This window comes from Mus caroli, chromosome 6 (genome assembly GCF_900094665.2).
Source record: "Mus caroli chromosome 6, CAROLI_EIJ_v1.1, whole genome shotgun sequence".
NCBI classification, from domain to species: domain Eukaryota; kingdom Metazoa; phylum Chordata; class Mammalia; order Rodentia; family Muridae; genus Mus; species Mus caroli.
Genome location: NC_034575.1, coordinates 113,702,657 through 113,716,271, shown reverse-complemented (window position 1 = coordinate 113,716,271; position 13,615 = coordinate 113,702,657). Strand labels below are relative to the sequence as shown.

Genomic DNA, 13,615 nt, shown 5'->3' with positions numbered 1-13,615 from the left:
GCAGTGTGTGGCCATGTCAATTTAGCTGCAAGGCAATAGTAAGTTCTCTCATTTGATCAATGGGTGTCTCAAAAAATAGAGTTGTCCGTAAGGTATGCCACAAGTAAACTAAGCCATCCTCTTTACCCACCTACAGCTGAGATGGATGGATACCACAGGCAATGTCTGGGCTTACCCAGCCTNTTCTCTAGCACCTTCCAAACAGNGTAACCAATCATCTGGTTTTGGGTGNTTTTTTTTCCCTCAATACTAGGGAATCACCAAGCATATAAAACCATTTTAAAACTGTTCCNGATTTTAAAAACCAGAACAGTTTGAACAGCCACGAACACATTGCTCATCCTGCATACAGCCCCTACTACTATATACTTACAGCAATGTCTGTCTCTAACAGAGGTGGCCTTGGATAGCCCTACGAGGCGAGGCAGAGCATCTGCCTGGATTAGCGTCCTATAGTTAGTTCAGAGGTACCAGAGATGATGTCTTGATCCTCAGTAGGATGTGTCTGAAAGTGGGCGCAGAGGTGGGAGTGAGTGGTGGAGTTGCTGAGAATGGAGCTTTTCTCTTCCTTATAGGGGAAGAGGATGAAGAGGAGCCAGAGATGCCTGTGGGGCCACGCCCCCGGCCACTGTCTGAGCTGCACCTTAAGGAAAAGGCAGTTCCCATGCCGGAAGCCAGTGCATTTTTCATCTTCAGCCCAAACAACAGGTGTGTAAGGATGGTGGGAGGAAAAGGAGCTCTCTTTCTTCCTGGTCCTAAACGTAGTGCATGCCTGCATCTCACGTACCGAAGCCTGAGTGCTCCCAGCTCCCCACAACTTATATGGAAACAGAGTCCTGGATTGTCAATCAGTTGGTCTACAGTTACTCCCCTCACCAGGTTTGAGTGTATAAAGTATTCCTACTTGGCCAGTGGTTGCCTTTCATACATCAGTTTACACCTGAACACCATAGGCTAAGCAGTAANNAAATCATCCTGCTTGTGTATTAGGACTGAGGGGACAGGCTCCNGAGGCCCGGGCGGTACCCATCTTTTCTGACATGCCTTTCTCTCCCTCCTTCCCACATAGGTTCCGCCTGCAGTGCCACCGTATTGTCAATGACACGATCTTCACCAACCTCATCCTCTTCTTCATTCTGCTCAGCAGCATCTCTCTGGCTGCTGAGGACCCCGTCCAGCACACCTCCTTCAGGAACCATGTATGCACTCCATTTTGTTCTGTGCACCCTGTCCTTCTGAGAGTGGAGCAGGCCCACGGCTTCTGCTGCTGCCTTCCTTGCTCAGTTAGGAGGCCTGTTGCGAACCTCATAATTCTTATACAGTGACAATTCCCTTAAGAGATTAGGACTTTGGTAGAAAACCCAGCCTGGGATTTTTCACTAAGCAAGTGAGCATGTACCTAAATGCATCTGATATGCTAGTTGATAATGGACAGTAGTCAGGCATCTTGTTGCCTGTGGATGTTCCCCAGGAAGCTCGAGTTGCCTGTAAGTCAGCAATGAGGCCATTGGTTTCATGCCCTATTCCCATTTCCTCTGACCAAGAAGGAGTGTTGGCAATTAGGTGCCAATGGTACAGCCGACATTCTAAGATTCTAAGAAAACTGTGATCATCTTTGATAGCGGAAATCTGATTGGAGCTATGTACCCAAGGTTCTGGTGATNAATATTAAATACTAAAATAAGAACTACTATGCCTCAAAAGCCCAAAGCTTTATTAAATCTCAGCCACATAGGCACGAGGAAAAGAGCCACTGCTCCAAAGCCATGTTCATAAACAAAGCTCTCAGCTCTGGGATCCTGCCTGTTCCAGGCTCTCTTGCTGAGGTCAGCAGGAGTGGCCTCAGCCCTGGTCCACTCCCAAGATGAAATCAAGTATCAATCCACTTGTCCTCAGCCTGGGCTGACCTGGAGGACTTCCTTCCTAGGGCCCAAAAGGCTATGACAGCAATGTAAATGTCCTCCTCTGGCACAGAATGCCACACCATGTGAGCATCTGGGTGGCCCTGCAAAACCAAACCCATCCTCTGGTCTTTTGGCCAGCATCCCATGGTCTGCTCTGGGTTTGTAAGTAAGTGGGGTTGACGAAAGCAGCATCCCAGTACATGCTGCATCCCAGTAGATGCTGCTGCTTACATTACACCCATGTCCTGCTGAGGCCTGACCTGGAAGCTCCCCACACCTGCCTGTAGACACCACATGGAGCCAGAGCCCCCTGCGCTAGCCCCNAGTGGGAGCTAATGTGGAGAAGTCTTTCCTACCTGTCTCCCTGTGCAAAGGCTCTGGTGNTGTGGTGGGGCAGGGATACACCTTGTTTTGAAGTGCTTTTCCTTTTCTGGTGAACATCCACTGACCTCTCCCCCTGCCCTGCTTGTGCCCCGCCCCCCTTGCCCTCCCCATCCTGTTTGTTTCTGTTTTGCAGATTCTGTTTTATTTTGACATTGTTTTTACCACCATTTTCACCATTGAAATTGCTCTAAAGGTAAAGCCCCACCCCCTCTCTCTTCCTGCCTCTCTCTGCCAGTCCCAGCTCTCTGCCGGCTGCTGTCTGTCTTGTCGCTAACACATGCTCCCCTGTTGGTGTTGGGTGCACTCCCAGAGCCACTAATCCAATTCTGCTTATTTTTCAGATCCTAGGCAATGCAGACTATGTCTTCACTAGTATCTTTACATTAGAAATTATCCTTAAGGTAATGCTCCCCTGAGCCGTGTGTCTGTCTCTCTGTGTCTCCACTCTGTCTGGCTGACTCTTCTGTCTCCTTCACTCTCTGATTCTTGTGCTTCCCTTCATGCTATACCACTTCGTCCCAGCTCTGATGCCAGGAGAAACCTACCCTGTCACAGTGCTCCCTTCTGCTCACTTAGCANCAGTTTAAGGCCTAGGAAAGTCACACGCTGGCTGTGTCACCATGGGTGCTGCCCCATCACTGGCTGAGCATGGTGGCTGTCAGCGGTGCTCAGTTCGCATGTACCACTTATAACCAGTNGGTGGCCAAGCCCTACTTGAAATTCTCTCTCCCTCCTCCTGCATGGAGGAAATGCCACACAAGCTCTAGAAAGGCAAAACCTCTGGAGCATGAAGGAGTCACTTTGGCCCCTCTCTTCAGAGCCTTATCATCAACACCTTCATCCCAACCAAGGCAATCACAAGAGCTAAGCAGACATTGGGGCCGTGTAACAGTAATGGTGGACCTGAAGCAGGATTGAGAGCCAGCATCCCAGCTGGATCATATAGCTGACAACTAGAAATTGTCTTTAACCCTTTGGTAACCTGCTTCTCTAATCCCCTGGTAACCCGCAGTTCTGATGAGAGGCCCCGTAAATCAATGCATGGCTTTGGCGGTGCACCTGGGCTGTAGGACCTTGGGTAAGGTTGGCTTCTCTCTGGGCAAGGTGGAGATTCTACACCTTTACACAGACCAGAAGGGTCATAGTCTGTGAGCATCTTCCCGGGACACTTGCCTGGGATGGCCTNTCCCCAGAAGCTCAGCCCTCTCTTTAGCTCATCCTTGGTGTAGACACAAGCTGATGTCCGCTCTGTGCACCAGTGCCAACGACAGACCTTTCTTTCCCAGATGAAGCCCTCATATCATGCCCAGCCTTTCAGTGGGCTTGACATTTCTGCCTCATCCAGATACGACTTGAATTGGGAGGGTCTGCATGCCTCCCAGGATGTCCTTAGACCTCAGAGGCTCTGTTGGCTGACCCTTAGCTTCCCTTGCTCGCCAGCTGCGTGGCTCAGATTTGTCTTTGTAGGTGGGGGAACAGCGTCCCCTTCTGAGATGAGCTGCTTTGCTGTTGTACCCTAGACTCAAGGTTGCATGCACGTACTGAGAGCTCTTTCCCAGGACACGGAAATCTCTGAGGCCCAGTTCTCAGGAGCCCAAGCCGAGCTTCGCTTGAGGATTTCAATGGTGCTTTCTCCTTAGGATTGCCATGCAAGCAGAAACTCTTCTCAAGCATTGCCATGGCAAGCCCTTCCCCCCACTTCTTCCTTCTTCTGCTTCCAGTCTCTTTTATGCTCACTGTGCTTCTGAACACCCCTCCCTGCATCCCCTCTGCTTCCCATGCCTCCCACACTTGGGTTTGTCTGCCCAGCTTGGGGGGTGCCCTGTATCATGCCAAGGCACTGACTATGATGGTGCCCAGAGCTTCATTTGGGTCTGGGGCCATTTGTCTTTAAAAGGACAGGATGGGTGGGAGCACACTAGCTAGTCTAAGTAATGGAAAGGATTGTTCCATAGAAGGAAAGCAGACTCAGGGCCAGCTATGGAAATGACCAAAGTGAGGAGAGGATTTCTCNCTAGAGGTACGCCTTGGAAATGTGGCTGTCTCGGATTGGATGGTGAGAGACAGCTTCCCCTCTAGCTTGGAACTTGGAAGCTTGTGTCTCCTAGCATACCTCCCAGCTCCATATATAGATGCATAGTCTCAGGCTTTTCCTGAGAAAAGCCTTAAAGCTTTCAGGAAGCAGGGACCAGGAGGGTGACCATCAGTAGCACAAGGTAGAAGGCCACTTGCTCAGGTATCTGGACCTGGTGTTTTCCGGCACCATGAATCCAAATAGACTTGAAAATAAAATATGTTGTCTCTTCCAAGTATCTCTTTGCCCTTTCTCAGAACCATTCTTACTCTGTTCTTGCCTGAGCACAAGTCCATTGCTTTCATCCATCATTCTCACNCATTCTGAAGGGCTGGTCTACTCCTAGGGCCTTGGACAAAGCAAACCCAAAGTCAGGAGACAGAAACTGTGCTGTGAGCCACATTCTCTCCCTGTCCAAAACTTTCTGCTGAAGATGAACTGGGGTCCAGGTCTTTACAGAGACATAGGACAGTGAGCCCCCCAGATTGTAGCCTTCGGGAGAGATCTATAACCATATCACCCTAGAACCTTTTATGTAATCTCCCCACTTCTAAAGACTGCTGCAGAACACAGCTTCTTGGTCCCCTGTGATCTCCTGCTGCAGGAGATAAATGGAAGAATTAGGTCACGAGAGCTATTTTTGCCGATTTCCCCATGTTGGCTTTTGTATGAGTCTTTGGGTGTCCCACCCTGGACACGCTCTGATTCCCAAGCAAAAATCTGGACTCCAGATGACCAAGAAGCTTCTCTTGGTCTCTCAACCATCAATTCCAAATTTAATTCTTAGGCAGATGNTTCATGGCCTGTAGCTTTACACAGGCTCATCCTGGGTATCGTGAACCTTTACATCAGCCAGCAAAGCGCAAATATATAGAATGCACAGTTCCTTACAAGCAGTGTTAGCACAGGAGGCGATGTTAGCCAGATCCAGTAACAATAACCTTACACGATCTTGTTTTAAACATTTTCAGAAAATTTTTCCCTTTGCTTTGCTGTCTGGTCCTCCCAAAAACATGAAATATCACTCATACTTTATAGATAAGGACACAACTTCCTTTGTACGGGAGGAATCTAGATTTCAAACCTGAGCTATAGCAAAGGAGAACGCATCTGTTGAGCATGCCATGTGCGGAAACATGTTCTAAGTATTTTATATATGATTACTCCATTGATGCTCACGACCCTTGGGACAAGTGTCACCATTGTCTCAATGTGCAGATGAGGAAAACGAGCCACAGAAAAGTTAAGTTTTTTTTTCACATAAAGTGCTTGAAATATAGTAGAGTTGGGATTTGAGTCCAGGTCATGTGACTTCGGAGCTCGTATTTTACACCGCTGTGCCTTGCCCTTCTGAACATAGCTCCTAGTCTTTAAAAGACCCCAGATACAGTCTAGAAACCAGACTGTACCACTGAAGTTATGCAGTTGTCAGGGATCCTAAGCACTACCGAGACCAGGGTGGAGAGAGAGGCTAATTACAGTAGATTATTAGTAGAGCTCACTGAGGAAAGCTAAACCAGTGTGCAGAAGACAGAGATTTTCTAGAGTGGAGAAGCCAACTAAATCCTGGATCAATCAGGATGTCTGGGCATGTCTCATCCTTCCCTTGGTGCCTGCTGCCTCCACTGGCCCTAAGAGTAAAATGTGGAAAAGAAGTTAGGAGGTGTGCACATAGTGGAAGCATAACCTATGAAGAAGCAGCCAAGGGCCCCGAGGGCTGGAGCCATGTTGGCCTGGGTGTGAAGCATAGTGGAACATTACAGAAGCATGGCGGTGCCAATCCGAAAGGGCTTTGGGTTGAAGGACCTGACCCTTGTCCAGAGCTGGGAAAGTTCTTTGGTGGTTGAATGAATGGCTACNGGGTTTCTTGGCAGTGTGTCTCCTTCAGTCCGTCCTGCTGTCCCTGTGCACTGCTTGGGCTCTTCCAGGGGGATGCTGATGCTGTAGGCAGGAAGCATGGTGTCTGAATGTTGTCTTGGAAGCTTGGGAAGGTCACTCATTCATGTTCTCTGCCTCCCTGCAGATGACTGCTTACGGGGCTTTCCTGCACAAGGGCTCTTTCTGCCGAAATTACTTCAATATCCTGGACCTGCTGGTGGTTAGCGTGTCCCTCATCTCCTTTGGCATCCAGTGAGTCCCTCTACCCAAGATGGGCCAAGCAGCTGGGAATGGATCTCAATGGAGTCAGCAAAGTCGGGAGGGGGGCTTCTTTCTGTGACTATGATTGGAATGGGCAGGGCCTAAAATAGCCCATAATGTTTGTTTGAGTCTTCCTTCTCCTTCCCCTCCTCCTCCTCCTCCTCTTCCTCTTCCTCTTCCTCCTCCTCCTCTCCTTCCTCCTCTCATTGCTCCTCCTCCCCTTTCCTTGTGGTACTTGGTATTGAACACAGGGTCTGACTTGCTAAGCAAGTGGTCTCCCATAAAACAACAGCCACAGCTCTCTTTACTTGTATTTAGCATAGGTCATACTAAGTTGCCAGAACTGGCCTTGAAATTAGTTTTCCTGTTTTAGCCTCCCATACAGCTAGGCTTATAGGCCTGCACCACCAGGTCCTATTTAATTTCTTTCATCTGTCTCTTCCATGATCTGACACTTAGGGTATATTGATCCACAAGAATTTGTTTAAATGTCTAAATTTTTGTCACAGTAGGTACAGGCCCCATTATAAAGAGACAAATATCTGGATTCCCTGTCTCTGCCTGAGTCTCGATCACTGTGCTTAATNCCTGAGGCTGCCCTACAGCTGCCCAAACCTGTCATTGCTATGACTACCCTGGCCTACCTCAGCCTCTTTCCATGATACCCCTGCCTCTGTCCTCAATCAAAGCACACACGCACACATGCATACACAGAACTGGGGACTGCACACACTTGTGTTATAGAAAGAAAAGGGCGAAGAGGGGTTGGGGATTTACTGACTCTTAACCTTAGCTGCACAGAGGAACCTGCTGGGTGAGTTAAAAAGAATCTATCCCTGGAGATTTTGATGGACCAGTACAAGCCATGAGCTCTAAAACTCTCTAGCCTGATTCCCTCTGAGGTCACATGTCAAACCTTGCTCAGGCTTGAAGGAAATTTGACTCTGAGTTTCTGCCTATTCTAACAGCTGTGCTTATTAATCATATGTATTACACATATGTATTCTTCCATGGTGGTATACACACACACACACACACACTTATAAGGTAGGCAAGGAAAATGCTATTATAAAATGGTATTATAAAATTTGGTGTTCAGGAAATTGGAAGATTTGTCCAAGGTTATGTATACCAAACAGAGAAAGGCTTGTATCCCTAGCCCCTAGCACCTTGGGTCTTCCTTCCCCAGGTTGGTTCACCGTTAACCTCCATAGTGATATGGGGGACGGTGAAATAGAGGGCCTATTCTTTGATAATTGGCTATATTACCCCAAATTTCTCTGGGAGGCTAGACATCTAGATTCCCATCCCAGTGCCACCCCAAGTCACCGAGTCACTTTGAACCAAAACCTTCTCTTGGTTGTTTGATTTTTGTTGTTTCTCCATCTGTCTCTTAAGTTCCTTTCATTGTGATTCAGTCCACACTGCCTGCCTCCTGGTGATGCTCTGGGAACAGTGATAGATAAGAATGCCCTTTGTGTCTTTGGAAATAAAGATCCATGAAGCAGAGAAACTGGTCTTTTGTACTAGCTCCCTCTTAACCCAGAAAGAATAAAATCAGCACTTGCTTGCCCGTCAGACCCCTTTTTTTTTGGTCCCAGGCAAGTTTGAGTCCTCTTGTCAAGTGCTAGAGAAGACACTTTAATTAGCACGTCAGGTCAGAGAACACTGCAGAGGCCTGTCAACCAATGAGTGTGGTTAGTGAGTTCCGCTTGGATGGGACCCACAGAAACCATCTAGCTGCCTTCCTGAAGGGCTTATAGGAGTGCCTGCCACCACTCTCCGCCAGAAAGAAACCATAGACTGAGNCTCCCAGATATTCTGCTCTGACCTTGGCATTCCATGCTTCTTGGGATACCACTGTTTCTTGGAAGCCTGAGCGTGTCCTGACCCATGGCAAAGTGTATATACTGTAGTGGGCCATGCCCTGGGGGTTGTGCTTGAAAATAGTCCAGAATTCCTTACACATACCTGCCAGCTCCAACCACCAGGCCTGGAGTTTCACCATTGTTCACTTGGTATGTAGTGCAGTGATGTTGGGGCAGGAGAGCAGATACACCATTTTACTTAACACTCTCACAGTATGTGGCCAGACNCTCCTCTTGAATCTCCATAATCCTCCTTTACCAAGGAAAAAAATCTGAATTACTGCCCCATTTTCCAGATGAAAAATGAGGGCATCAAATATTAAGAACTGTGTCCTCAGTGGTTCGGCTGGTAGGTGAGAGCAATGGGGACTGAATTCGGATCTGGCTTATTTTCCCTGTCCTTTTTTGACACTGTAGATATCTGTTTATATTATATTATATTATATTATATTATATTATATTATATTATATTATATTATATGACTTGGGTTTGGGGCCTCATCTCTATTTCTGGCGATCAAACGAAGGCTTCAAGCATGCAGGCTACCTGAGCTGTATCCCCGCCTCCCCTTTTGTGTCTTTACTGTCAGGATTGCCCCAAGGTCACAAAGAGGCCCCTGATTTTTAGCAGTAAGCGATAGAAGTTCTCAGTCCCTGAGACAGATTCTGCATTTTTCTTTAAATCTAAGATATCTGGATAACATCTGTGCTCTAACCCAGGTATGGGAACTTACCACCTGCCCTGTTTCTCTCCCAGGTCCAGCGCAATCAACGTTGTGAAGATTTTACGAGTGCTGCGAGTCCTTAGACCCCTGAGGGCCATCAACAGGGCCAAGGGGCTAAAGGTGAACTAAGAGGGCCTGGGTGGGCAGCCATCAATGCAGTAAACATTAGCTATCCCTCTGCTTGGTGGCAGCTGAGGTGAGGGATGGGCTATAGGATGGAGAGATAACTGTCTACTATCTTAGAGTCACTCTTAAGCAAAATATTTCAATGGGTATCGCACCACAAATACATAGTAGCTTGGGTGACGAGTCAGTCTTTGTGTACCTGACTCTTGGCAAGATGAACACTGAGGCTGGCGTCCCAGAAGCACTAATTTGCATCAAGATGGCATAAGCATTTTACTGACTTGATATACACAGAAANGGGCCAAGACACTAGGGAGTTGTTGGCCCTATCTTGCCAGGGTCTAGAGTTTGTTTATATAGCATTCAGTAGTTCTCCCAGATGGTTCCCAGGAGGCATCTACAGTGTGGTTAAGGAGCTGACCCCAAGGAGTAGGCTTCTGGGCAATTGTATTCCCTTCATTTTTTCCTTAACCTGGGTGAGCAGACACATGCCACAGAGCATACACAGTACTCTTCCACTTAGGTAACGTTCACATAGGTAGGACTAAGGCAAAGAGGAGTTATTTTTGAGTTAACTAACATATTATTTGGTCTTCTACTCCTTTGTCAAGGAGAGAGAGAGAGAGAGAGAGAGAGAGAGAGAGAGAGACCAACCCACAAATTTTCCCTGAAGGAGACTAAGAGGTGATTTATTTTGGAGCCAAATATGAGTGCTCACAGCTTAGGTATTCCAAATACCATGTTTTTGTTGTTGTTTAATTACTTACTCATTTATTATTATAGTTGCTCACAGCATAGTGGGTTTTCTNCTTGTGGAATTTGCATACTTCCTTCTGATTGATTATCTCCTGTCTCCTTGCTTCTCCCATCGTGCTCACCCCATCCCTGTTGTGTCTTTTTGCCCCCGTATTCCCTCTTCCATTTTCCTATCTCATGTGCTCTGCTGCCTGCCCCCCCTCCCCAGCTTCTTGCTTCTTCTTCCTCTGTCTTCCCATCTTGTTGTCTCCTCTCCTGCTTCCTGGAGATTAGCCACATTTGCTCCCACCTAAATACACACACTTAATTAAAAGCCAGGGTGCAAATGAGAGAACTTGCAATTATTGTCCTTGTGTGCCTGGGTCACCTTGCATAATGGAGTGTTCTTCAGTTCCATTCATTTTCCTGTAAAGTTCATTAACATTTCTTTATGACTGAAAAAAAAAAACTCCACTGTGTATATGTCCCACATTTTTATTATCCACTCATCTGCAAAGTTCATGTCTTCATGTGCTACCAATTGTTTTCTTTTGAAATTTTTATACATTTCTACAATGTATCTCAGCCCTGTCTATCCCCACTCCTTTCCTTTGGGTCCTCCTACCTGCTACCCACCACCCCCTATCAGCATCTCCCATCTTCCTCCCAACTTCTTGTCTTCTTAATTTACTCCCATAATAAATCCCATTACTGTTACTCATGTGTACATGGGGAGAGGGTATCTACTGGGGCATTGGCACTCTACTAATGGCCAGCCCCCTACCCTTCATTGAAAAATGACTCTCAGAAGCCATCAGTTGCTATTAGCTCCTCGACAAAAGTCAGGTATCAGAAGCCCCTCCCCCTCCATGATAGAATTCTTAACTCTTTTGATAGAACTAATGGGATTCATAAGACCTCTTCATACATCCTTAATTTTGGTTAAATCACTCACTGTGTCTGATTTTCTCAACCACCATGCCCCATCTCTCAGTATCCTCCATGGCCCCATTCCTTCATATGTGCTCTTCTCTCCCATTTTATTACAATGTTTGCTTTGGTTGTGAGGTCAGAGCTCCCATGTGACTTCTCCATGCACACTTCATTTTGCTTAACCCTTTCCCATCCCCTTGTTTCCTCAGCCCCATCATTTTGATACCTGCTTAACCATTTCTGTCCCCAGGATCTCAATCCTCTACTTTCATCTATCCTCCTCTAATCGACCTCCTCTTCCTAAGTGTGCTCCCCATCCACTAGTCCGTTGCTAGTTCCCAGATTTCCACGTCTACTGCAGGATAAATACACAAGACATGAGAGCTAACAACCAACATATAAAAGAAAACATGCAATGTTTAACAAAGATGTGTCTTNGTTGGGTTTCTGTTGCTGTGGTGAGCACCATGACCAAAGGCAACTTGAAGAAATAATTTATTTCAGTTTTATTTGCCCATCATGAGGAAAAGTTGGGGTAGGAACCTAAGGCAGGAACTGAAGCAGAAACCATGGAGGAGCACTACCTACTAGCTTCCTCTCCATGGCTGGCTCAACCTGCTCTCTTATGCAACTGAGGACTACCTGTTCAGGGGTAGGAGCACCTCCAGTGGGCTGTGCCCTTCCACATCAATCATTAATCAAAAGAATATCCCATACACTTGCCTACAAAAGTCTGATGGAGACATTGTCTCAGTCGAGATGCCTCTTCCCAGTTAGCTCTGGTTTGTGTCAAGTTGACAAAATACCTGAGACTATTGGCCCCTTGTTAATTTGACACACAAACATATCACTATTAAACCGTAAAGTTTCCCTTCTTGTTTGTCCCCAGGATGTCACGTTAATATTAATATCATGTTGTAAAACATAGTTTAACTTTAAAAGTCCCATGGTCTTTCAAATTTTTCAACAAAGTTCAAAGTCTCTTTAAAAATACAATGTTTCTTTAAAAGTTCCATATTTTAACTGTGGGTTATACCACAAAGTTGCATTCATATTCTAAAAGGGAAGAACCAAGGCACAATCACACTCAATTAAAAGCAAAATCAAAATTAATGAGCATAAGGAGCTCAGTGCCTGACATCTGGGCCTCACTGGGGATCCTCTGAGTTCCCAGAGGCCTGGACAGCTTCGCTTCCCTAGCCCATCTCACAGTCTCAGGCTGGTCCTTGGTAGTCAATCCATGGCACTGCTATCTCCAAAACTGGGGTCTCCACTGCAACTGAAGCTACACTTTCACCAATGGACTCTCCAGATCACTCTTTAAGGACTCTAACCCATCAACCCAGGGCCAAGCCTTAGATACTTTCCATGACCCCTTTATGCCTTTAAAACCAGGTCCACCTCTATCTGCCAGCCTGAGAAGTAGTGCCAGCCTCTTTGGACCACAGCTTCTGTGTGCTGACCCTGAGAAAATACTCNTAGAANATTCACCTCAGTGATGCTGGTCTCTTCTTAATCACTTCTAATGTCTCAGCTCCAGATAACCAGCACTGACTGCCCCACCAAAATGAAGGTTGCACTTTAATGGTGTTGGTCTCTTGTTAATCACGGCTGATTCTTCAGCTCCATCCATCCAGACGACACATCCCTCAATCAAAATATCCCTCAAACATCTCTGGTAGTCAAGCCAGGCCTCCATTGTCTGCACCTCTTTCAGCATTCCTGTCTGTAATCCAAGCTCCTATAGCAGCCTAGTAAAGCTATGACCACCCAATGGTTTTTCCAGCCCAAAATTTCAAAGCCCTTCTACAACCCTCCCAAAGCAGCATGTTCAGGTCTGTAACAGCAATAGTACACAAACCTGGTAAAATGTTTGTCCTCAGAGCCTATTGCTGTGATAAACACTATGTTGTATTAGTCAGGTTGTCTAACAGGACAGAAGTGATAGAATTACATATACAGGATTTATTAGAGTGCCTTATAGTCCAACACTAGGGATCTTAGATTCTGTAGTTGCTCAGCCCAAGAGACTGAGTGTCTCAGCAGTCCCATTCTCATACTGAATTCCCAGGAAAGTCTGAGAGGGATAAACAAGAATGCTACATTGGAATCCCAAAGAAGTAGGCTCTATCACCAGCAAAGGAATGCCACAGATAGACNAACTTTCCAATGAGAGAGAGTAGAGAGTACAAATAGGCACAATGTAAAAGCTTCCTTTTCCCTGTCCTTTGCTGTACGCTGCCCCCAGAAGGTGTGGCCCAGATTTAGGGAGATCTTCCCACCTCAGGCAATCCAATCAAGAAAATCCTTCATAGGCATGTCCAGTTACTTTGGTTTTAATTGATTCCAGATATAGCCAAGTTGACAACCATAACTAGCTATCACAATGACCAAAAACAACTTGGAGAGAAAATGGTTTACTAGCATTTAACAGTTATAGTCCATCATCAATGGAAGTCAAGGCAGGAGCCAGAAGGCAGGAGCTGAAGTAGATGCCATGGAGGAGTGCTGCTTATTGGCTTGCTTCTCATGGCTTGCTTAGCCTGCTTTCTTATACAACTCAGGACTCTCCGCCTAAGGTGGCACTGCCCTAGTGGGTTGAGTCATCCCACAGAAATCATTCATCCAGCATTATAGGCAAACTGATGGGAGCTTCTTCTCAGTTGAGCTTCTTCTTTCTAGGTTAGTCTAGCTTGGGTCAAGTTGGAAAACAAGAAAGAAAGAAAG

General features: G+C 46.5%; 1 protein-coding gene across 1 annotated transcript in view; it reads left to right on the top strand.

Annotated features, from left to right (window-relative positions):
• The first annotated feature begins 603 nt into the window (after window positions 1-603).
• The window catches only part of LOC110295755 (voltage-dependent L-type calcium channel subunit alpha-1C), a 77,616-nt gene continuing 64,604 nt past the window's right edge, over window positions 604-13,615 (top strand). The window contains exons 1-6 of the mRNA XM_029478244.1: window positions 604-708; window positions 1,070-1,199; window positions 2,422-2,481; window positions 2,630-2,689; window positions 6,386-6,492; window positions 9,127-9,214. Coding sequence (XP_029334104.1) covers window positions 665-708; window positions 1,070-1,199; window positions 2,422-2,481; window positions 2,630-2,689; window positions 6,386-6,492; window positions 9,127-9,214 — 489 coding nt within the window. The 5' untranslated portion in view covers window positions 604-664. The remainder of the gene's footprint in view (window positions 709-1,069; window positions 1,200-2,421; window positions 2,482-2,629; window positions 2,690-6,385; window positions 6,493-9,126; window positions 9,215-13,615) is intronic.